The 23,404-nt window shown below is 55.4% G+C and overlaps 2 protein-coding genes across 5 annotated transcripts; both read right to left on the bottom strand.

Moving 5' to 3' along the window:
• Positions 1-312: 312 nt before the first annotated feature.
• Positions 313-13,912, bottom strand: EHMT2 (euchromatic histone lysine methyltransferase 2). Of its 4 annotated transcripts, XM_059399898.1 has the most exons (28): positions 13,825-13,912; positions 13,112-13,178; positions 12,797-13,015; positions 12,447-12,700; positions 11,477-11,561; positions 11,343-11,383; positions 11,065-11,220; positions 9,329-9,472; positions 9,096-9,210; positions 8,825-8,926; positions 8,449-8,597; positions 8,211-8,354; positions 7,839-8,074; positions 7,578-7,760; positions 7,379-7,461; positions 6,952-7,058; positions 6,728-6,850; positions 6,507-6,608; positions 5,373-5,477; positions 5,109-5,263; positions 4,858-5,025; positions 4,294-4,438; positions 3,857-3,934; positions 3,485-3,600; positions 3,314-3,400; positions 1,475-1,553; positions 1,157-1,332; positions 313-815 (listed from the first exon to the last, which is right to left on the bottom strand). In XM_059399898.1, the coding sequence occupies exons 1-28, from the start codon at positions 13,864-13,866 to the stop codon at positions 635-637; spliced, it is 3,642 nt and encodes a 1,213-aa protein (XP_059255881.1). In that variant the 5' UTR covers positions 13,867-13,912; the 3' UTR covers positions 313-634. The 4 variants fall into 4 exon arrangements, with proteins under 4 accessions (XP_059255881.1, XP_059255882.1, XP_059255878.1 ...); XM_059399899.1 differs by lacking the exon at positions 8,825-8,926; XM_059399895.1 differs by lacking the exon at positions 13,825-13,912 and having other exon boundaries at positions 13,112-13,406.
• Positions 13,913-15,291: 1,379 nt separating this feature from the next.
• Positions 15,292-18,480, bottom strand: ZBTB12 (zinc finger and BTB domain containing 12). The gene is made up of 2 exons (XM_059399905.1): positions 18,063-18,480; positions 15,292-17,562 (listed from the first exon to the last, which is right to left on the bottom strand). Exon 2 carries the CDS (start codon positions 17,540-17,542, stop codon positions 16,163-16,165), a length of 1,380 nt encoding a protein of 459 aa, XP_059255888.1. The 5' UTR covers positions 17,543-17,562; positions 18,063-18,480; the 3' UTR covers positions 15,292-16,162.
• Between the last annotated feature and the right edge of the window lie 4,924 nt (positions 18,481-23,404).

Raw genomic sequence — 23,404 nt, forward strand, 5'->3', positions numbered from 1 at the left:
GCGCCGTGGACCAGGACACGCTTTAAGAAAATCCTTCATGTTTTTGCAAATTACTTCGGTTGCAGTTGACTCACACCTATACTCTCCTGCCGGATTAAGTGTTGAGATTTGTCTTTTAGCCCTTTGCTAGACTCTGTCCACAGTGGTCTCCCCACAACCCCCCCTCCCCTCCCCTCAAGGAGGTGTCCACACCAGCCACACCTGCCCAGCTGGCTTCCCATCCTGCTCGTTCCCTTGGACCCACATTCCCTCTAGCCACGTGGGCTTTCTCCTTGACCAAACCCCCCAGACCCCCCAAAACCATCAAGACAGTTTATTACCAAACCCAGTATTTATTGAGAACAAAGGAAACCAGCTGGCATAGAGGCCCAATTTCAATTCATCAAACTTCAGCTGAGGATGGGGAACAGGGAGTGGCCAGCCCTGAAGTTACCCTCCCAGGGAGGAACCAGCTCTGGGAGAGAGGGGCTGTCAGACCTCCAGGGCCTGGCTGGGGTCTCTGGCCAAGGAATGTGTGAAAGGGGCAGGGAGAGAAGACGGCAGCACCCCAAGATGTGGGCTGTGAGCAGCAAGTGGCAGAGGGGGCTGCTGGGCTGGTGGCCATCCAGGGGTGGTGTGCATGTGTGGTCCGCTGTCAGGGATTGACGGAGGGCAGGGAGCCAAGCTCAGGCAGCAGCTCGGGGTGGGGGTCTAGGCGCGCCAGGCGGCTCTGTTCCAGGGCGATGGCCTCGGCTGAGTGCTTGCATTTCTCAGAGCCACATTGACAAGTGAAGTATTTGCTTTTGATGTCCCAGAAGCGGTCACCATAGTCAAACCTGTCAGAGGAGCACAAGAGGCTATGGGGTCCTGAGCCAGTGGCCCTGGCCTGCCCTAAAGCACCCACCCCCATCTTCTCCTGACAGGCTCCTAGCCCTTCTGTGTGCACAGAGCCGCCACACTGGCCCTGCCTGTGGACTTGTCAGACGTGCAGAATCTTGGGCTCCATCCCAAATCTACTGAATCAAAATCTGGGAGGCTCAGGACTCCATTTACACTGATATCTTGAGAGCCTTGGCTCTACTCCTTGCCTGGACACTAGGCACTCTCCAGCCTTTGGTGTCTGATCCCGGGCTCACTGCATGTCCCACACCCCAGCCACACACTGGAGACACCTCACCCCAGCTCCTCCCCAGTCCGGATGTCTCGGGAACTGAAGAAGGCAATGCGTGGAAAGCGCAGGTCTTGGTGCAGCATGAAGACCCGGACAGGGATGATGTTGGGGTCACACAGGTGGTTGATGAAGCGGCTGATGTTGCCATAGTAACGGGCATCGATGCAGTACACCTCTCCATCCTGAGGGGAGGGTGGCATCCTTCAAGTTGTCTACTATGGTGCTTGCCTGGCCAACCCCCACCCCAACAAACCCCCCCAGTCTCTCCTCCCCACATTCCCATCTGCTGACTGACTGTAAGGCACAAAGGGGTCTCCTGCCCACCTTATTGTCTAAGTCGAAGAGATAAGAATCATCCTCTCTCACATCAGCCTCAGCATCAGAGATCAGCTCCCCGACATACCTGTGGGGCAGGAGGTGGTGGTTCTGAAGGTGAGTGGGGGTTACTGGGAGCCAGCTCCAGGCCCTGTGCCTCCTCACAACCCCACAGAATCCTCTTCCATGATCTCTCAACTGCCCTGGTCTGTGTCCACGGCTCCCACAGACCGACATGGCTGGGGCGGGTGGGCAGCCAGGGCAGAGTGGGCATGGAGGACAGTGGACATCATATATCAGACATCATGGGATGGGGGAGGTGGGTAGCTCCCCACTGAAGCGAAGAGCAGGAGGAAGAACAGGGGATACCAGCGTGGGAGAGGACACACAGGCCCTCCCCCTGCCAGCTGGGGTCTCTGCTGGATACCTAGAACAACAGGCAGGACCAGGACATGTGGGGAAAGCTGGGGGCTAGTGGGCTGGAGATGAGCTAGAGAAGCAGCCATGGGGAAGGTGAAGGGAAAGGCCTGAGCTGTGCAGGAGGAAGAGACAGTGAGCAGGGAGACAGTAAGCCCCTATGGTTAAGGGGACCAGAATATGTAGGCAGCTGGTTTTCTTTTGGGGGGGGGGAAATCCATGTGGATTTAGCATCTGGGAGGTGTGTGCACTAGGGGTAACCTAGCACAGGGGTGTGAAGCACCCAGCACGTGGGGGCGATTGACGGCAGGGCTGCAGGAAGGGGTGGAGCCACAGGGGCCGTGATGGACTCTTGGAAGGAGCTAGTGACAAGGACAGTCACATTTAGAAAGCAGAGGAAGAGAAGCTGGTGAAGAGGAAGGATGGACGGGTCCAAGGTGAGGAGAGCATCACGGGAGCCAGAGCAAGGTGGGGTGGCAGACACCAGAACGAGGACCAAGACACGGGGTGAGGGGAGGTCTGTCGAGAGGCAGCGTCAGCAGGAGAGTGAGGGCCGAGGCTGATTCTGGCAGGGATGAGCAGTAAGCCAATGGTGGGGAACTCGAGGTCCAGGAGGAAGCAGCCATCTCCACAAAGTTGAGAGATGAACCAATAAAGAGGAAATGGGGGTGCCAGGGTGGCTTGTTAAATGTCTGCCTTCGGCTCAGGTCATGATCCCAGGATCCTGGGATCGAGTCCTACATCGGGCTCCCTGCTCAGCGGGGAGCCTGCTTCTCCCCCTGTCCCCACCCACTTGTTCTCTTTCTCAAATCAATAAAATCTTAAAAAAAAAAAAAAAAAAGTAAGAGAAAATGGATGGTCCCTTAAATGGGAAATGGGGTCAAAGGAGGTCTAGAAGTCTGCCAGCCATGGGGGAGGAGCCGGACAGGGGGTGACAGAGGTTGGAAAAGAAAGTGGAGATGGACGAAAAGGTCGCATTACCCCCTCAATTTTGCAGACAAGAGAAATGAGGCTCAAATAGGTTAAGAACTCGGCCATGGGGGTGCCTGGGTGGCTCAGTGGGTTAAAGCCTCTGCCTTTGGCTCAGGTCATGATCCCAGGGTCTGCCTGCCTCTCTGCCTACTTAGGGTCTCTGTCTGTTAAATAAATAAATAATTAATTAAAAAAAAAAAAAAAAAAAAAAAAAAGAACTCGGCCATGGACACCCAGTGGCAGAGTGCAGCTCAAATCAGGTCCGTCTCCCAACTTGGAAAGGCAGGGGAGGGGTGATATGATGGTGGTGGCAGGAGGCTCTGCAGTCTGGGCAGGCTAGGGGCAGGTGCAGTCTGGCCAGGGAGGGGCAATGAAAAGGAGCAGGACCTGTCAGGGAGGAGAACGGAGGGAGACCTGGCAGGCAGCTGCAGCTGGGCATCCACCCTGACCCCTACTCACTCGCAGATGAAGGTCCCCTGGGGGATGGTCTGCAGGGCGCGGACCCCCCAGCCCATCTTGGCTGTCCGGTAGAGCTGCAGTCGCACTCTGGGGGGTGGGAGAGAGGCTGGCATCAGGTGGTGGGATGTGGGGTGTGGGGGGCTGAGGGTGGGCTGCAAGGGCGGGCCTCACTTGATGCCACTCTGTACCACCCGGTTCTTGCAGTTTCTCCAGCAGGAGCACGCTTGATTACACTCGAAAATCAGTGGGGGCTCGATCTTATTAAATTCCTGGAGCAGCCGCCCGTCCTGGGGTCGAGGGAGGGAAGGACAAGTAGTTTCCATGTGGTGCCCACTACGGCTCCCGACCCCACAGATGGGGAGGACGGGCTCGGGGAGGCCACACGTGCCAAGCTCAGAGACTAGGACCTGCACCACACCCTTGGTTGGCACATAGCTGGGCATAGCCCCAGCTCCATCCTGGCAGCGCCCCCCCAAACCCCTGCCCTGCCCCTTTATTCACGAGGGAGGGACTGGTGGCAGGGAGCAGGTGGAGCACACGCACCTTATCATACCAGCAGCGGATGCTGAGCTGCCCGCACAGGCAGTTGGAGCTGGAGCAGTCATCCACACAGGTGCAGTGCTGGGGCAGGAGGCAGGGGATGAGCTTGACCCTCAGAAGCAGCCTTGTCCCCTCAGCAGCCAGTGCTCCCTGACCCCCCACCACTATGCTTCCTCTGAGGTTGTTACTTCAGACAGTAGGTGCTGATGGTCCCAGGGTGAGGGGGAATCAAGGTGTTGCTGACAGGGGTGTCCCAGGGCTACTGTAAACCCATATACCTTCACATGTCCTAAAGAAAGCACCCTTTTCCCAGATGGATGCAGGCCCATACCGAGTTCCCTTTTAGCCTGGCTCCTTTGTTCATCCACCACTTTCCCGACTGGCCCTGGCTGCTCTGGATGTCCCCCCGGGGGGCGGGGCGTGCAGGGCCCCCCACTCACTTGCAAATGGGTGATGTTCCGGTCGATGTTCATGGTGGATGTCTCACAGTTCTCTGAGATGTACTTGTAATCTTCAGGGCAGGGCTCCCCGTCCACGCCATTGACACAGGGGATAGGCACGTTCTCATAGCCCCGAGCCACATCCCTGACAGAAGGGAGATGGGGCTGGGGGCGCTAGAGGAGTGGGTGTGGGGTCCACCAGGTGCAAGGAGAGGCCTGAGAGGTTCCTGGGGCCATGGGAGGGAAGGGGGTGGTTCTGGGAGTTCGTCGGGGCAGGGGGAGGAAGACTGCCAAATAACTGTGGGACAACCAATGAAAACCGGACTTCAGATAACTGAGGAATAGTTTTCTACTACAGGTATGTCCCCACTAATGCACTGCACCCTCTTAACACTAAATGCGCACAGCTCTTCTGAAACCCTCATTTAGCTCTATTCTCATTTACGGTCTCTGGCATCCTGTTGGGGGCTGGCTCTGAGGATTCAGTGGAGCCTGTTCGGGGGGGTGGTGCCCAAGGGATGTTCTGAGGGTTCGGCAGAGCGTGGCAAGGGGGCAGAGGCTCACCGGCATATAATCTTCTCGGTGCGGATGGCCCGATTCCCCACTCCCAGCCGAAGCTTGCGGTTGAGCTGCAGGGCAAACCACACATCGGAGCGCTCCGGAGTCAGGTCCCACGCCGTGTCCCCCTCCTTGTTCCGCAGCTCCGGGTTCGCCCCGCGTGACAGGAACAACCTGGGAGGGGATGGGGAGCCTGTGGGGTCCGGGGCTGGGAGCCTGCGCTGGGGTGCTAGGGTGCGGGGCGGGTGGGGGCTCACAGCACACAGTCGTGGTAGCTCTCCCGTGCCGCGATGTGCAGGGGCGTGTCCCCATGGTAGTTGACTGCGTGGAGGTCGCAGCGGGCATTGAGGAGGACCTCGGCGATGGCCGCACTGCCCGTGAAGGAAGCCCAGTGCAGGCAGATGTTTTCTTCCTATGCAGGTGGGAGGGGCGGGGGGTGGGCCGAAGCCGTGAGCCCCACAACCCAGCCTCTGGGGGGCCAGGGCAGCCCCCACCTCCCTTAACCCCTGCCAAACTCTCACGTTGTCCGTGAGCGTGACGTCAGCGCCCCGGGTCAGCAGCATGCGGATCACTTCAATGTGCTTGTGCTCCGCGGCCCAGATGATGGGTGTCCACCCCCCACTGTCCTGTGGGCGGGGAGAGAGGAAAGAAGTTGAGAGGCCACTGTCCCCTGCCCAGGGTCCACCCAGCACTCAGCCCTGCTTACCAAAGCAGCGCGAGGTCTAGAGCACAGGCTCCAGGGCTAGGCTGAGAGCAGGACTCTCAGCCCCACCACTCACATGCTGCGGGACCCTGAATAAGTCTCTTCATCTCTCTGGGTCTCAGTTTCCCGGTCTATAAAATGGGACTGATAGTGTCTATTGTCCAAAGTTGTAATTTTTCTTTCTTAAACACAGACATTTCCTAGGTCTTTCCACTCAAAGTCCTAGAATGTGATGACCCAACAGCACACAGGCTGCAGTCTCTAAAAAATATTTTCCATTTAAAGGAAGAAGAGTCTCTAAGGGGCGCCTGGATGGCTCAGTGGGTTAAAAACTCTGCTTCAGCTCAGGTCATGATCCTAGGGTCCTGGAATCGAGCCCCACATTGGGCTCTCTGCTCAGGGGGGAGCCTGTCCCCCCCCCCCAACGCCTGCCTCTCTGACTACTTGTGATCTCTGTCAAATAAATAAATAAAATTTAAAAAAAAAAAAAAAGGAGAAATGGCAGATTCAGCCTGGGGCAGGAAACGTGCTAAAAGGTAAAGATGCTCTCAGAAGTTGCTGGATCGTAGCAAAAGCCACAGGAGCCTCATTCAAGGGGCTCCTCCTGGACAAACAACGAACAAATCAAAGACTGAAGAATGACTGTAATAGGCCAAAACACACCCAAGATATGACAAACTAAGAGGTAATAAAGAATATCTGCATGTTTCTAGAGATTAAGGCATCAACTCTTCGTTCTGAAAACTGATAAAAAGAAGCAAAAAAGAGAAAAGTAAAGAAAAAATACAAACAAGGAGGGAGAAAAAGATAGAGACAGACTGGAACATGGCTGAGATTCAGGGAAAAGGCCGGAGTCAGTGGAGGCTGAAAGGAGGCCGGGGGCCTGAAGCCTGAAGCTGAGCCCAGGACCCCGAGGACGGGGGCTGGCTGGTGGGGCAGCCAGGCCACTGACCTGGGCGTTGACATCCACCTGTCCCGTGCTGAGGAGCAGGCTGACCATCTCCAAGTTCCCAATTTTGGCTGCATGGTGCAGGCAGGTGGAGCCGTCCTCCTCCTGAGGGAGAGGCCGGCCAGTGAGTGCCTTGCCGGCTCTGCGGCCCACCCTCTGACCCAAGGCCCCAGGAGGTGGGGGTTGGGGGTGGGGGCTGGAGGGGTGGGACTAGCTCTGCACACCTTGCTGTAGACGCAGCCGCCGCGCTGCACCATGTAGCGGGCTGCCTCCAGGTGGTTGTTCACCACAGCCTCCATCAGCGGCGTCCGCTGCTGCTTGTCCACTGCATTGATGTTGGCTCCGGCCTGCAAGGAGGGAGCACGTGGGCTGGTGCTCCCGGAGGGCTGCGCAAGGGAAGGGGTGCAAGGACTGGGTCCCGGAGGCAGAGGGCCAGATGGGAGCTGACCTGCAGCAGCACGTGGCAGATCTCCACGGAGCCCTTCTGGGCAGCCGCGTGCAGGGGCGTGCGCTTGCTCTGCTGATCGCTCTGGAAGTTGGGGTCCAGGTTGTCCACTGTGGGGAGAGCCCGCCACACCGGAGGAGGGAGGGACAAGCGGTAAGTGAGAGAGCCAGCGGGTGGGGCCTTGTCTCTAGTCAACCTCTCCTGGCTTCCACTGGGAAGGCTGGCGTGAGTGAACGCATGTACGCACTCAGCACTGTCCCCAGCACCTATGTGCTCGCTGTTACCACTGTCCCCACCATCACAGGTTATGTGTGTGTCTGTCTCCACTGCACGCTAAGTGATTCAGGGACGGACAGGGACCCTCAGCATCTGGTACGTAACTGTTGCTCCGGCGAGGTGCCCAGAACAAACGCAAGAGCCGAATACTCACACAGCATCAGGATCACCTTCTGTAGCTCCCCCTGCTTCACGGACAGGTACAACTGGCGGGGGTGGAAGCGGAGTTTCTTCCGCCTGCCACGGTGAGGGACAGGGGTAGGGTCCTCAGAAGGAGCATCACCCTCAGTACCTGTGACCCACCTTCCAGCCCCAGCCCCAGCCGCCCGGCCCGAGAACAGCCCTGTATTCACCTCTCAGACTCCTGAATGACCAGGGCCTTCTCCAGGGCCTCGCGGCCGGGCCCTGGGGGCAGCCCCACAGCTGACAGGCAGCCCCCATTGGGAAGGGTCAGGGAGGGCCCCGAGCTGTCGATGGTGTCAGCCAGAGGGTCGCAGGGTGGGCGCCGGGGCTCCCCATGCCCTCGCATCCGGGCACTGCAGGAGAAGGAGCTGATGTCTACAGGCCATGGCACTGGGCAGGGAACAGACAGTTGGGAAAGGGGAGGCCAGTACCTGGGCTGGGAAGTGTCTGCTCTCCCGGGGGCATCCTGAGCCAGGGGTGGGGGGGCAGGGGCTGCAGTGCCAGCTGGTGGGGTCACCCCATCCCCCCGGGGGATGGTCACCTCCTGGGCCTCAGATGCATCCTCCCCACAGTGGGGACAGAAGACCATGCCATTCAGCTGGGACACACAGGCCTTGTGGAAGCGGTGGGCCACACGGAAGTCGGGGTGGCACTCTAGGAAGGTGCCCTGAGGAAACACGGTGCTCAGGCTCTAGGACAGCCCTCCCCTGTGGGGCACACAGCCAGCCTGCCCCTCACCGCTCTACACAGCGGTGTACACCGCCGGCGCTGTACACCACCGCACACAGCCAGTGGCCACTCACCGCTGTACAGAAGTAGCCACAGCCTGGGCAGCAGTGGTGCTTGACCATGCGGGCACGGTGGGTCTCACAGAGCACCATCAGTGCCACGCGGCTGGATGGCCTCATGGTCTCCCGCTTGAGGATGGCGGCATTGCAGCCTGACAGCTGTGGCGGTGTGAACAGGCAGGGAGAGGATGAGGCTGGGGCCTGGGGCTGGGTCACCACCACTGCCACATCCCCTGGCAGCTCCCAGGCCCACCTCTCCATCCACACTCTCTGTGGCCATGCACTTGTGCCCAGCTCGCTCACTGATACGGTCAATCTTGGGAGCCTCCATGCGGCAGCTGCACAGCGGTAATTCCTCAAAGCCCCGCTCGGTCTCCAGTGAGGACGTGTCATTGGATACCCCTTGGACAGAGGGAAAAGGGAGCTGAGGGAGGCCAATCCCGTCACCCACAGAGACCCCTGCTGGGGCCTCTCACCCCCGCCCTGCTTTTCCCTCCATGCTCTAGAACTCCCAAAGCCTGGCCATGGACAGACACCTGGGCTCCAGTGGGTCTCCCTCCTCCCCATTCCCTCCAGCCCAGAGGGTGCCTGCCCCCTAGTGGCTCGCCATCCCGGCAATTGGCAATTACCCGCGTGGTTGGGGGAGAGGGTCCCCTCGCTGGGCAGCTCCAGGGACCCCAGAGGGACCTCCATGTACTCACTGGGGCCTGAGGAGCCCACACCATTCACTCCTGACATAGAGACAGAGAGAGTGAGAGTGCGAGCTCACAGGTGCCTGGACGCGTGGGTACATGCGGGCATGCGTGCGTGAGCACATGCGTGAGCGTGTGTTCGTGCACACTCTCTGGGGGCCGGGAGGGGGCTGAAGGAGGGGACCCAAAAGCAGAGGAGCCTCCTCACCTCGTGGCTCCTTGGCCCGGGGAGGCTCGCGCTTTCGCCGTTTCCTGGACGGCTTCACCCATGGGCTGTCCTTTCGCCACTTCTTCTTGGCTTTGCGGCGGCCGCTGGAGCCACTCTGGGATGGCGTAAGAATTAGAGAGCCTGGCCCCCAGCCCATGACCTCTCCCCTATGAGGACTCAGATCTCGGGCCCCAGAGCCCCCCACTCCTTGGGATGCTAGCCTCCCACCTTACCCTGTCGGACTGATTGCCTGACTCCTCGTCTTCCTCTTCTTCTTCCTCTTCCTCCTCCTCCTCTTCTTCTTCCTCTTCCTCCTCCTCCTCCTCCTCTTCTTCTTCTTCCTCACTCAGTTGTTCAGCCAGAGCTTCAACCTCAGACTGGGAGGAAGGCAAGGCAGGTCTGAGGAAACAGCAACCTCTAGGCCACAGACCCCTTTTGGGGGAAACTTGGGAGAGAGGCAGGGCAGGAGAGAGCCAACCCCCAAGACTCAGACAATGAAGCAAAAAACAAAGAGGCTACTACTATTAGCCCAGATGGCTCCCTGGCGGAGGTGAGCATGGACAGGGAAGGCAAGAGTGCTGAATGTCAGCTGAGAAAAACTTACAATGTGTGTGAATCTTGGCAACAAATTAAGGGAAAAAATTACCAGAAAACAAGCACATAGTTTAAGACTCTATGAAGTCTTCACATGTAGGCAAGACTACTACCCGTGGCTGCTCAAAACACTAGATGAGAGGCTCAGGAGGAACTTTACAATGAGGATGAGGATGATATTCCATAAATCCACCAGCCAATCTTAAATATGACTAATAAAAGATGAGATGTCTTGTAACTCCTGATGTGATGCAACAGGAAAACATGCACACCAGCTATCAGATCTTCTTGCCACTTAAAACAAAAAAAACAAACCACCCAAAGCCGATCGTGCTTCTAGATCTGCTTTATAAGAAATACTGGGCAGATGGGACACCTGGGTGGCTCAGTTGGTTAGGCAGCTGCCTTTGGCTCAGTTGGTTAGGCAGCTACCTTCGGCTCAGGTCATGATCCCAGCGTCCTGGGATAGAGTCCCATATCAGGTTCCTTGCTCAGCTGGGAGCCTGCTTCTTCCTCTGCCTGTGCTGCCACTCTGCCTGCCTGTGCGCTCTCTCTCTCTCTGGCATATAAATAAAATAAATAAAATCTTTAAAAAAAAAAAAAAGAAAGAAATACTGGGCAGAGAGGAATATGTCAGTCCCTGCCCAATCAGTGAATGCCTAAATGCGAGAAATTCTGTATTACAAGTGACCTGGTCCTATCAACAAGTAAACAACAAGAAAAGCTTCTTTTTCAAAGCCAGGGGCACCCACGCATCAAGACAGACCTAAGGCAAATGTCGATCAAACTAGTGGATGAAGCGCATTTGAATCTGGACAGACAAAACCCTGTTTATGAAACTATGGAAGCGATGTGAACCCTGGTAGCAGGGTGATGGTTTTAAGGAGTCACTGGGACATTTTCGAGGTTGTGAATACAGTGAAGCCGTGATCTTAAAACTCAGAAAGAGGCCTCACGTTTAGAGATACGTATGGAAACATTTCCAGATAAAATGATGTGATGGCTACTTTACAACAGTCCGGGAGGTGGGCGGGCTGTGGGAGGAAGAGCTGAGTCAAGAGCCGCTGTGTGCTGACAACTGCTGGGGTGGGCTGAGGCTTTGTGAGAGCTCAGCCCTTATTCTTTTATGCATATCTGAAATTTCCTGATGTCACATTAAATAGAAAGCACGTCAGGCAGAACAGCATTATACTGCATAAGCAAACACGTGTGAGACAAAACCAAGAGCAAAATAACGAATAAGCAAACAAACAACAAAATGGGATGGTAAACCCGAAGTCCGGGATGGAGGTTACCACCCTGAAGAGCGGCAGGGGATGGGCTGGGATGGAGCACACACCGGGAGCAAGTTAGAGGAAGGCCAGCTCCTTCTCACCTTGCTGTCGGAGTCCACACGCTCATCCACAGAGTAGGAGTCATAGTAGAGGCTGAAGTCGTCCCCCACCACTGTCTCCCACTCCTCCAGGGACCCTGGGCCCCCTTTCTCCATGGTCACTTCTCCCGAACCCCGCGTAGAACCCAACTCCTCTGACTAGGAAAGATCAGAAAAACGGAAGCTGCTGGTACCTGGTACCCGACCCCCATTTCCCCTGGGTACAAGATACAGCCCCTGCCCCGGTGGAGAGGCCTTGTTTTCTGCCTTTCCAGGCTCACCAGGCCACCTCCTGTGTTCAGCTTCCTTCTTTTCGCCACTTCTGGAAGAAAAGAGAGAGGGGGAGAAAGGAGTTAAGACCTGGCCTTAAATCCTCAGGACAGGTCTTATCCAGGGGCCAGTGGGTGGGACTGACCTGAGGTCATCTTCCCCAGTGAGTGTACATCATCACTCATGCGGAAATGCTGCACTTCAGGGGGCCGCTTCTCAGGGACCGGGGGCTGGGGACCAAGAGAAAACATACTTAGTAGTTCTACCTAACTACTAAGGTATTAACTACCTTAGTAGTTCTACACACTTAGTAGTTCTGGATTAGCCTGGAGCCCTGGATGAGGCTGGGGTGGGCGAGACACATCCTCAAAATTGCCATCTGAAGCTCCAATAAACCAGAATGTGGCAATCACAACTCTGGTCTCCCCAGAGGCAGTGTGTCAAGCATATCCTCACCTAACACTTACCTCTTCAAGCACGCAGAAAAAGGCCCTATTTGCCCATTTTACAGAAGAGAAAACAAAGGTTCACCTTTGCCCAAAACTGCCTAAACCATATCCAGAACAAAATGATACCGGAGCCCCAGAAACATTGTCATAAAGCTTCTGAAATTCTGGGGCTTTTGTCCTTTCCCTCACCTCCTTCCCTGTAGGGATTCACAGTAAAAAAAAAAAAAAAAAAAAAAAAAAAAAAAAAATCAAAAAAAATCAAAACCCTTAGAAACCCTCTGAAAAAGGAAGCAGGGGCAGTTTCAAAGGGAGGAGAAAGCTCCCTTGGGGCCCACTTTGAGGTAGAAAGAGAGTTTGAAGTTCCTTAGACAGTCATTATCATAAGAATAATTACGAGGTTAACTATATCATTAACTCTCTAACCTTTGTTTTTTTCTATTCTCCTCTCCCCAAGAACTGTAAACTCCAGGAAGACAGGAACTTGTCTGTTCAGATTAAGCCCAGCCCAGAATTTGACACACAGTGGCCCCCAAGTAAGTATGTGGAACCAAGAATGGATGAAGAAAGGTCTCTAGCTAAATCGTTCTTAAAAAAAAAGACCACAAGGGGTTCATAGTGGATTATTTTAGTCTCCCCACCCCCGCGCCTCTCCCGGACAAATCTCACCTGCCCATTTCCTGGTTTGGACATGGTTTTTCTGGCTCGGTGGACCTTGGGCTGTCCCTCTGGGCTGGGTGTGGCCACAGGGGGCTCAGACCCTGCTGTGGCTGCCCCCTGGGCCCCCGGCATACTCAGCAGCCGCATAGCCAAACTCTGGACTGATGGGGGTGATTTTCCAGTTCCTGTCATTGACATCTTGGCCCGGCTGGGACAGGCACCCCCCTTGCTGGGGGAAGAGGGGAATGACTTTGTGGCATGGCCTGGAAGACAGAGAGGCAGGCAGGCAGAGGCAAGATAAGAGTGAAAGTGTTCAGAGAATACCCCACCTCAGCCCTCCAGGCTCCCCAGCCTCTCACCCAGCAGGATGCGACCCCCATGGAGGTCCCCATCTCCCTCCAGATTCTCAGGTTCATCCCCAATGAGTGGTGCAGCTCCTACAGGGGTGTCAGCCCCCTCATCGCCAACGGTGACAGTGACAGAGGCTGGGGATGAGGGCCCAGCAGGCTCCAGGGAGTCGGGGCTGGCCTTGGGCAGGGTCTCCTCACTACGAGGGGTGTCCCCCAAAGAGCCATGAACTGTAAGGGAAAATAAAAAGTTCAGGGTTAAGATCTCAGGGAATCCGGTGATGGGGGAGGTGAAGGTCCAACTGGGCCCATTTCTGCTGCACTCACCTCTCTCAGTGGCTCCTCTAGGCTCCTTCTCCAGCACCAGCGCCCCCATCTCAGCAGGGGCCTCCCCCTGGCAGGGGACACAAGGTATAGGGGGGCTGGTCAGTCCAGCAGGAAGTTGGGGAGCCCAGGACGCCTGGGCTCTGGGAAGAGAGAGTAGGCTCCGGGGCCTACCTCTTCCTCTATGAGGGCCCCCCCTTCCGCGGCCTCGGCTGCCCGGGGGGGCCGCACGACCCCTCCCCCGGGCCCGCATTAGCCCCCTCCCTCTCGGTAGACCCCGCATCTCAGGGGCCGAGAAAAGAGGAGGGGGAGGGGGCGGGGCCTCCGCGCCCCGGCCCCGCCCCCTCCTCCCGGCTGCACGCGCCGCTCCCCCTTTGTCCCCCAGGCCGCGGGGACCCCGGGCACCAACCCCTCCAGCGCCCGCTGCCCCCCAGCCCGGTGGACGGCCCCTCGTGCCCCTGGCGCGTGCTCCTGGGGCCCCGGCGCCAGCCGCCCACTCGGGGGCAGCCGGCGGCTGCACGCGTGCCTCCGTGCCCACTCCCCCCACCTCCCACCCCCTGGTCCCCTCATCCGCCCCCGGTGCTGGCCCTCCGGATTGCTGCAGGTCCCGTCCGGGCCCCCCGGCCCCGTTGCACCCCCGGAGCATTGCACGGGCGCGCGCTTCCCCCGGGCGCGCGCGCGGGCATGCACCCGCCTCTCCCCCTCCCCTTCCGCACCTCGGCGGCCGCCGCCGCTGCAGCTCCCGCCGCCGCCGCCATCGCCGCTTGCGCAGGGGGCCGAGCCGGCGCGCGGCCGCCCCGGGTCACGTGGGCGGGGGAGGGAGGGCTAGGAGGAGCCTTAAAGGAGCCACTGCGCGCTTTCTGGCCATTTTCCCCTCGAGAGCGGCTTCGGGAATGGCAATGGCTGTTCTAAGCTGGGGGCTGCAGGGGAGAATTCCTGCTAATCCTGGCGTCAGCTCAGCGGGGAGCCGAAGGTGAGGCACGCCTGGGTTCAGGTGTGGCTTCTCCGTCCCCCGCCAGTTTGTAGGTAACGAAGGGAGTGTCGTCTGACCCTCACTGCTCTCGGCAGCGGCTGTCTTTCCAATCTGGCCCATGTTATGTTTCTCCCGCCTCTGGGTGTTTTCTGGTTTCTGGGTCGCCAGATGTTTCAGGCTCAGTTTTGGCCTGGCTTCACTAACGAGTAGGAAGGGGCCAGTGGGAACGCGCGGAGGACACCTTTACTCCCGACTGTTTCTACCTTGGTGCTTCATGTCTTCTGGATCGGCGTCCTCTTTTGAAAACCTGGGGCTAAAGTATTTTCTGTTTACGCCGGACCTGTTAAGTCACCACAGGCACTAGGGATCCAAGTAAGCCCCCAGAGGCCCTAGAGTTATTACTGCCTAGTGACACTACTAACCTTTTTTTCTTTCTTTTTTTTTTTTTTTTTTGTGTGTGTGCCAAACACCTCACAAGCATAGTCAGGAACTAAGTGGGGTATAAGCCCAGTTAACAGTGTAAGTATGAATAATATTACACAAAGATATACAACCTTGATAGCATTACTTAGGATACCATCCCTTTACGGATTACATTCTGGTCAAAGTTTGGAGAAACCCTGTATGATTTCATACGCAGTATTTGATAGAAGCCCTTAGTTGGGGTATGGGGCACCTGAGGCCACTTCAAGGCCTTCTGGGAACTGTAGTTCTCTTTGGTTAAGAAGTATTCCAGAGCTTTGTGGGACTTGTAGTCTTCTCCATACCCTAACTCAAACATAGTGTTTTTGCTTTTTTTTTTTTTTTTTTTTTAAACTTTCCGGAGGACATGAAACCTTTCCTCAGAATATAAATGCCCCAAAATAGCCTCCTGCTTACAATTTTGGTGGGCATAGTGATCACCTTTATAGCTCGTCCCCAGGGCTGATACCAAACTCTTGTAATAGAGGGGGAAGTTGTGTGTTACCACCACCGCCAATCATGGAACATAAGTATGAGATACCTGCCAGATGCTGAGGTTGCAGAACTGGGAGGGTTCCCAGCCAGAGAAACCCACTTGTCACAATCTCCTGCTCTTGTCAAGTCTCCTTCAGGCATGGGTCCTGTATGAGCTGTGCTGAGTATTGAACAAATGGCATAAAGAGAGGTTGTCTAGAGTGGGATAGTCATACACATGCAGTTGCCAGACAGAGTATAAAGGAAAGAAAGTGTGTGGGTTTCTTTTTTTAATTATTTATTTTGTGGAAAACAAAAGCAGAAAAACTAAAACCCCAAACTCCAGAAAAAATCCTAAAAAATACGTTTTTTCTTAAAAAATACTGTATAAGTCTCTACTCCTCTCCCTCCCACCCAACAGCCCTCCTTGTATCCTCTCATCTAAGTGCCCTACCCCCCCACCCCCACCACTATTCATCCTTCTTGCTATCGTCCCCCACTTTTTCATATCTACCCAGGATGCTCACCCCCAAGTTCTCTTACCTGGCACCTGACATGGTTCTCCCTAGAGTTCCGGTGAGCCTTTACCCACAGTCCCATTCCCCCAGCATGCAAGAACTGTCTCCCCACTTCCTTTTCTGGGATTCAATAATCCTTTCCCCCACCACTCCCTCTTCCAAGGATCTATTCTATGCAGGAGCATGTAAGCTGCCTCCTGCCAAATTCCCTCCCAACTCCCACCCACCCACCCCCCACCTTAAGAAATATCAGAACCTCACCCTGGGCAGCCTTAACCAGGAATAAATCATTTTCCTTTTTTTCTTCTCATTCTATAAGACCCGTTCCCTCCCTCCACATTTCTATGCACCTCTAAGAGAAGAAAATTTTTCTCTGGGAGCCCATATTCTCTTGGCCTTCTCAAGAATCCTCTCCCTCTCCATTACTTTTCTTTTTTTTTTTTTTTCCCTGAAAAGGCAGGGGTCTTCTCTGCAAGGAATCTTCAGCCCCTCCCTCAGGATGTATCTGCTCATGTTCCCGGTACCTGCCTGTTCCCGACCCTCCCACCCGCCCTATTCTCCTGGGCTACTAGCTCCCTTCCCACTCAGCCCAGGGACGCCCGCCTCCTGGCCTCCGAGACTGCCCCGCTAGCGGATGAGGACGTTGATCTCGGCCACGCTGGCCTCCAGCACGTTCTCCGCTGTGGTCTTGCCATGTTGCTCCTTGAGGTGCCGCCTAATGGCAGGCTTGTGAGCGAAGCGCACGTCGCAGTAGGAGCAGCGATAGGGCCTCGCTCCCGAGTGGAGATTGAGGTGGTCGTGCAGCGTGGACTTCTGCGTGAAGCACTTGCCGCAGATGCCACATGAGTGCGACTTGACGCCGCGGTGCACGTTCATGTGGCGGTTGAGGTTGCTGCTGTGGTTGAACTGCTTGCCGCAGCGTGGGCACATGAAGATGAAGTGCTGTGCCCGCATGTGGAACACCAGCTTCTCCACGCCCTGGAACACTTCCGGGCACTTGGTGCACTTGATGTTCTTTAGGGGGTTTCCACTGGAAAAGCCCCCCGGCAGGGGTCCCCGGCTGCCCCCTGCCCCCAGGCTGCCCCCCGCCCCCCGGGCAGCCATGGCCACCGCTGCTGCCTCCACCAGGCCCGAGGTGGCCCCCACGCTGGCCCGGCCTCCGGGGATCAACAGCAAGCCCTCCCCTTCTGCGTCCTCAGACAGGCTATAGCAGGCTTTCACGACCCCCTGCGGTGGGGCCACAGTGCTGGGGGGCACGCTGCTCTGGGCCAGCTCTCCCAGGTGGCCGCCCACGGAGCCTCCGATGCTCAGACCTCCTCCCAAACTTCCGGGAGGTTTGAGCCGGTGTGCCACCTCCAGGGCCGACTCCACCTTGACGATGCAGATGTCAGACACGTCCTCGTCCTCGTCTTCATCTTCTTCCTCGGCCTTCAGCTCCAGGTCCTCATCCAGAGGAAACTCCAGTTTCACCGGCCGTAGGAGTGGAGGGGGTAGAGGGGGTGGGGGTGGGGGCTTGGGGGCTGGCTTTGGGGTCCTGGCGGGAGGGAGGAGGGATTTGGTGGCACTGACACTGCTCACAAGGCTGGCATCGCTGACCCCATCCTCTTTGAGGCCTATTTTGGGCTCAATGAACTGGCTGAGGGCGTTCCTGCATTTCTCCACCACGTGCTCCATCTGCAGGTAGGAGGCAGCCGTCAGGTAGTTGACGATGTCCCTGACAGCGAATTCCAGAGCGCCCGTGTAACAGGAGAGGAGCAGGTCGGCCACGATGCGTGCACTGTGCATCAGGGAAACCTGCAGCTCAGAACTGGGGTTCAGCAGGAACTGGTCCCTCAGGAAAGGCGAGCAGGCGGCCAGGATGACCTTGTGGCCACGGAACTTGAGGCTGTCGGCCACAATGGTCACGTCGCAAAACCGCTCCTCTGCGCGGAGCTGGTTCATATTCCGCAGGGTAGCGGCCTCGTGGCCGGGCAGCTGGAAGCGCAGGACTTCCACCCCAGAGGCCATTGTGGCGGGGGTGGGCAACCCTGGTCGGGAAGGAAACCTGGTCAGAGACAAAGGTCTCTGGCTCTGCTAAGCCATCGCTCCAGGCCCCTCGCCCCCATTTCTGCCCAGCCTCCCAGCTTCGGATCTCCCAGTCTTCAGGCCTCTTCCTCAGTTTCCCCAGCCCCTGGGGAAGCGCTGTCCCTCCGAGAGGACGGAGGCGTGGTTCCCGGGGGCGGGGCAGCGGCGTCCACACCCCCCAGCCCGACCGCCCGCGAGGACCGGGCGAGCCCGCGCGCCCACGGGGAAGGTAGGAGAAACCGGGAGCAGAGGCCTGGGGTTCTGGGCTCCGGGGTGGCCCGGGCTGCAGCCTCTTCTCACCCCGCCCCCTTTCCCCGCTGCTTCATTCCTCCGCCCCCCCTTTGCACGCGCCTTTCACGTCCTCCCCCCGCCGCCTGCACGCTTCGTGCACGCCCCCCCCCACGTTCAGAGCTCCGTGGCACGCCCCCCCAGCCCCACGACCCTGAGTGCACGCGCCTCTCACCTGGCCCGGTTCCGCGCGCTGTTTTTTCCCCCCCAATCTTCCCCACCCCCCCCGGGGTCGGCAGCGCCCCCAAACACGGGCAGGGCCTGGGCAGCGCGCAGGCGCGGGGGTGCACGAGGCGCGCGCGCGGGGCCAGCTCCGCGTGGGCGTAAGGAAGGAGGGGCGGGGGCGGCTCGTGCAGTGTGTTCCAGGCCCCGCGCGCCTCGGCGTCGGCGAGAACTCGGGGAGGAGGAAGAGGGGAGGGAATTAAAGGAGCAGGATTCCCCCTTTCCCGACCCCCCTTTCTTCGCCAGCCCCCCCGACACGGTTAAAGGGCCGGATGGCCTGGCCTCCCCTTTGGCCGGTATTATTTGTCCGCCAGAGCGGAAATACGTTCCACACCCCCCTCTCTCGCTCTCCCTCCTCCGTGCCTCCAGGCCCCGCGGCCCGTCTGCGCGTGCGTGCCAAGTGCCGCGCGGAGGCCCGCTTGCTCGGGCCCGCCCCCCGTTCCCGGCGGCCCGCGGCGCCCTCCGCTCCGCGCCCCCCAGCGCGCGCCCCCGCCTGCGCTCTGTGCCTGCCATGCTCCCGCCGACCGTGCTGCCACCTGCTCGCAGGGCGGGTGCAGCTCTGGCCCAGCTGTGCCGTGGGGGAGAGGGCTGCAGCCTCTCCCAGGGACCCAGACCGTCCCGCGGCTATCAGAGCTCAGGTCGCAGTTGCCCACGCGTGCATCTTCTGTTGAGTATGTTCACAGTCCCTCCGGCCACACTTCAAGACTTTTTTCCAACTCTTCTGAAGTCAGTGGCCACTTAAGTCCGCCTGGCCTAAACGAAGTTTTAACTTCCTACAGTAACAATCCAGTGCCCTCCACTTGCCTCTGTCTTAACAATAGTGTATCATCGCACCCATCCGACCTTCTCCATTCTAAGAACTGATCCTACTTCTTGCCAAGGCAAAGGTCCTCCACTGTGTGTACTGTCGATGACCTTGCCCATTTCACCCCTACTGTATAATTAGCCCTAGCACTAATTCTTCTAATTATGCGATTATTTGTATCAATACCATTTTACCATCTTTGGTCTTTCCAACTGCAGCTGTCTCTGGCAAGGTCAGAGATCCATCACCCTAAATAAAAGCTCTCCTCAACTCTGTATCTCTACTATCTCTCTGTCACTCCCAACTAACCTGCGGTCTCCACAGCTTTGCCAACACCATTTATTAGCACGTTGGGCAAAGGGTGATTGCCCTCCCCGCCCCTTTCTTGCACACTCCCCTCCCTACCCATCCAACCCCAGGTGTAAAAGCCCCTGCTTCCCATTGGTTGGGCTGGTTGGTTACATACTCTAGGAGACTAGAGCATTTCTCTTACACATCAATTTTGAGGAAACTGCTTGTTATATAATGGGTTCAGTATCTGGTTTCCCCCATTAGATTGTAAACTACTTGATTGCAGGAATTATGTCATGAGTTTTGCAAATAAAAGGCATGCAGTAAATGACTCACTGCTGAAGTCATTCCTTTTCAGCTCAGCCAGCATCCACCCAGAAAAAGTTTGTTCCTGACTTAAACTGAATTCCTGAACTCAGAGGGATGACCTTTGGTGGGAGAGTTGGGGCAATGTTTAGGTGGTGCTCAACTCCTTGCTTTCCCTTTTTAAATTCTTTGCCTTTTATGCCTCCACCCAATTCTCTTTATTCAAAAATGCACTCTTTGTAGAAATCTCCTTTGTAGTCAGGCCGTATAAATCCAAGCAAGAACTTTGGCTTTTGTGTCAGACACACCTAGGCTCAAAGTCATATTCCACTACTTTTTTTTTTTTTTTAAGATTTATTTATTTATTATAGAGGAAGGATGGGCGGTGGGGCAGGAGAGAAGCAAGTTCCCTGCTGAGCATGAGGTCCTACCCCAGGCTCCATCCTGGGACCCTGAGATCATGGGCCACCCAGGTGCACCCATATTCCATCACGTTTTAAAAGAGGCCCCTTGGGCAAGTTACTCAATTCTCTGAATCACAGCATTTTTGTCTTTGAATTGGAGACCCTGATTTTTCACAAGGCTAATTTGAAGTTTAAGGGAGCCTGGTATACAGTGGGTGCTAGAAGAGATAGCTCTCTTCCCTTTGCCTACTTGGGAGACTATAAACTCTTCAAAAGAACTATAACTGTATATTCTGTTTCCCTGTCTCATCTCTTCTTTCCCTCATTGCCAGACTTCTCAAAAGAATAGTGCACACTCTAGTGAAATCAGAAATACACAGCCTGTCCAAGTAAGAACTGAAGTTTGTCAACTTTTGTATTTTGTCACCTTCTCGCTAATTCTCCTTTCTGGGGGAGTGTGAACAGGACAAGTGGCCTCATCTCAGCTTGGGATTTAAGACAGGTTCTTGGTGGCAGGTAGAGTTGTGAACTGATGAATCCTTTAAATGCCAGGCCCTCCCAGTTACAGTTTTATATGGAAACAAACCGTAGTGCCCAACAAGGCTGCCTTCTCCTGTGCAGCCTGGTAGACAGATGCTTTACGGGATGTTTTCCCACATAGCTCATGTAGGGGTATCTACATGCTTGTCCCTTGGTTCCAGACTTCTGCCAGGATGAGATAAGGGACCCTCCAGTCCTTGGCTAGCAGTACTGAACTCCCAAGTGTAGTGTCAAGGAAGGGTAAACTCAGGATTCTTAGTGGTCTTGACAAATAAAGTCTGACTAGGGAGCAAGGAACAAGTAGGAGACAGAAAGTCTAGGTTCTAGTTCAGGTTGGAGGCCATCAAGGTCCCAGAGGTTTCAGTATTCTCTTCAAGAAATGGAGGGGGTTACCTGGGTGCCTCAGTCAGCTAAGCATCTGCCTTTGACTCAGGTCATGATCACTAAGCAGAATCTGCCAAGAATGTTTTGTAGTTCCAGGCCCCTGAAGAGGAACAACCAGGCCCCTGCAGCAGAACAATAATAACCTCAGACCTTTAAAAAAAAAAAAAAGATTTTATTTATGTACTTGAGAGAGAGCACACAAGGGGAGAGCACAAGCAGGGGGAACAGCGGAAGGAGAGGGAGAAGCAGGATCCTGTGGAGCAGGGAGCCCGATGTGGGACTTGATCCCAGGATCCCGAGATCATGAACCCAAGCCAAAGGCAGCTGCTTAACCCACTAAGCCACCCAGGCACCCCAATTTTCACCCTTTAAAAACCGCTGCTTGGAAGCTGATGGGGAGTTTAGGCCTCTGAGCATTAGCTCTCGGTTTTCTTGCGTGATGGCGCACCAGTAAATAGCTTGTTTTCCTTCACTCCAAAAACAAACAAAACGAAACCCCAAACTAACCAAAACAAAATTCTGAAAAGCAAACAACCAACTAAACAAATAAAACCCCAAACCCCTAAACCCACAAAATTGAGAAAGGGTAAAAGGGTACACGCTGAAAGGCCTTCTGCTACCCCTCACCCAGTTCTCCTGCCCTCCCTGCCACCAGTATTACTGGTTTCTTCAAAGTTGTTTGAACTTCTGACAACCTTTTTTTTTTTTGACCTTTGGACAACTTTGATCTTCACTCCATTTCATCCACTTTCTTGCCAGGCTCATCCTCTACCATTCTCTAAGTAGTCCTCGGTCCTCACCCCCCTCTCCCACACCGGAGGCAGTGAGTATACATGCCCCACTCCCCAGGGAGACCATCAGGGGTCTCAGCTTCCCCTTTCTCCCTGTCTGGCCAAGAGAGCACTCATTTGCACCACTCAGCTGCTCTGACCTGACCTAGCATTACCTTGCAGTTGGGCCCCTTGATGCACCTGGAAGAGGCCCTCTGCCCAAGCCCTGATCCCTCTCCCGATCCTCTTCTCTCAGCAGACTGGAGTGCCCTCCTTCACACCCCAAACATTTCTTTCTTTGCTTATCCTTATTTCCCTTTCCCTAATTTCAGAGCCTGTTGAACGCCATTCCACCCTTCCTAGCTCCCATTCTTTTTTTTTAAGATTTTATTTATTTGTTTGACAGAGATCACAAGTAGGCAGAGAGGCAGGCAGAGGGGGGGGCAGGCTCCCCGCTGAGCAGAGAGCCGGATACGGGTCTCGATTCCAGGACCCTGGGATCATGACCTGAGCCGAAGGCAGAGGCTTTAACCCACTGAGCCACCCAGGCGCCCCTAGTGTCTGCCTTTAGGTCAGACACATGATCTCAGGGTCCTGGGATTGAGCTCTGCATTGCGCTCCCTCTCCCTCCGCTGTTTCCCCTGCTTGTGCTCTCTCCCTCGCATGTGTGCGCATGCTCTCTCTCACAAGTAAATAAATAAAATGTTAAAAAAAAAAAGACAAATGAAACAGAATACTTAAGAAATAAATTCCTAGGACCTTAGATGTCTTGTGGACTGCACACTGATTGTATTCCTCTCCCTTTTTGCAGGGTGACTTTTACCCTGAATTTCTTAGATATATGTCCATTTCTTGTCTTCATAATTTCACTCTCTATGCATGTTGTAGGTATTCCTAAATAGCATGCTGTTTAGCTTTGTATGTTCAATCTTCACATGGATCATATGTTGTGTTTTTCTGGAGCAGGATTTTTAACTGGTTCTGATTTTGTTGAGTTGTATAGTTGTAATTCACTCACTTTCTATTGCAAGCTTACACCACAATCCTTTATCCTGTTGATAAAAATTTATTTATTTGAGAGAGAGAGAGAGAGAGAGAGAGAGAGCAAGCAGGAGAAGGGGCAGAGGGAGAGGGAGAGAGAATCTAAAGCAGACTCCCTGTTGAGCATGGAGCCTGATGCAGGGCTTGATCTCACAATCCTGAAATCCTGACCTGAGCCGAAATCAAGAGTCAGACACTCAACCAACTGAGCCACCCGGGCACCCCCTATTTTTGTTGTTTAAATTGGTGGTTATCATTGCAATGCTGCTATGAGCTCTCTTTTACTTCTCTGAGTGGGACCTGTACGCTTCTCCAGGGCAGTGGCTTCAAACTAGGGACGCGTATCCCGGTAGTGCAAGAGGGCTGTCCAAGGAGTAGGTGGACCTGGATAGATGTAAGGGAGCCCTTTTCAGATCTGCTCTCCCAAAAGGCATGGGGTCTTGCTCAGCCCTCCCTTACCGCAGAAACTAGGTCCCAGGGGCATTCAGGAAGGTCGAAGCACCAGGGCACCAAAGGAACAGTTCCAGAATCTGTGTTGGTTCTGAGAAAGTGAGTGGCTTAGCAACATCATTCTGCAAGGCAGCTACTTTGTCTGTCCTTTCAACAAAGGTGAGTGGCAGCTGATTTATTTATTATTTTATCCTTTTTGTTATTGAGGGGACATCGACACAACATAAAATTAACCATTTGGAAGTGAACAATTCAGTGGCATTTAATATATTCACAATGTTGTGCAACCTGTCTCATTCCAAAC

Source organism: Mustela nigripes, chromosome 5 (genome assembly GCF_022355385.1).
Source record: "Mustela nigripes isolate SB6536 chromosome 5, MUSNIG.SB6536, whole genome shotgun sequence".
NCBI lineage: Eukaryota > Metazoa > Chordata > Mammalia > Carnivora > Mustelidae > Mustela > Mustela nigripes.

Excerpts from the sequence above, each read along its gene's own strand:
- EHMT2 (XM_059399895.1), bottom strand. The coding sequence starts at position 13,391 with ATGCGGGGTCTACCGAGAGGGAGGGGGCTAATGCGGGCCCGGGGGAGG. Across the intron at positions 13,016-13,111 it reads TAGAGGAGCCACTGAGAGAG|TTCATGGCTCTTTGGGGGAC; the intron begins GTGAGTGCAGCA and ends TTTCCCTTACAG. Across the intron at positions 7,059-7,378 it reads GAAGGTGATCCTGATGCTGT|TGGACAACCTGGACCCCAAC; the intron begins GTGAGTATTCGG and ends CTCTCCCCACAG.
- ZBTB12 (XM_059399905.1), bottom strand. The coding sequence starts at position 17,542 with ATGGCCTCTGGGGTGGAAGTCCTGCGCTTCCAGCTGCCCGGCCACGAG.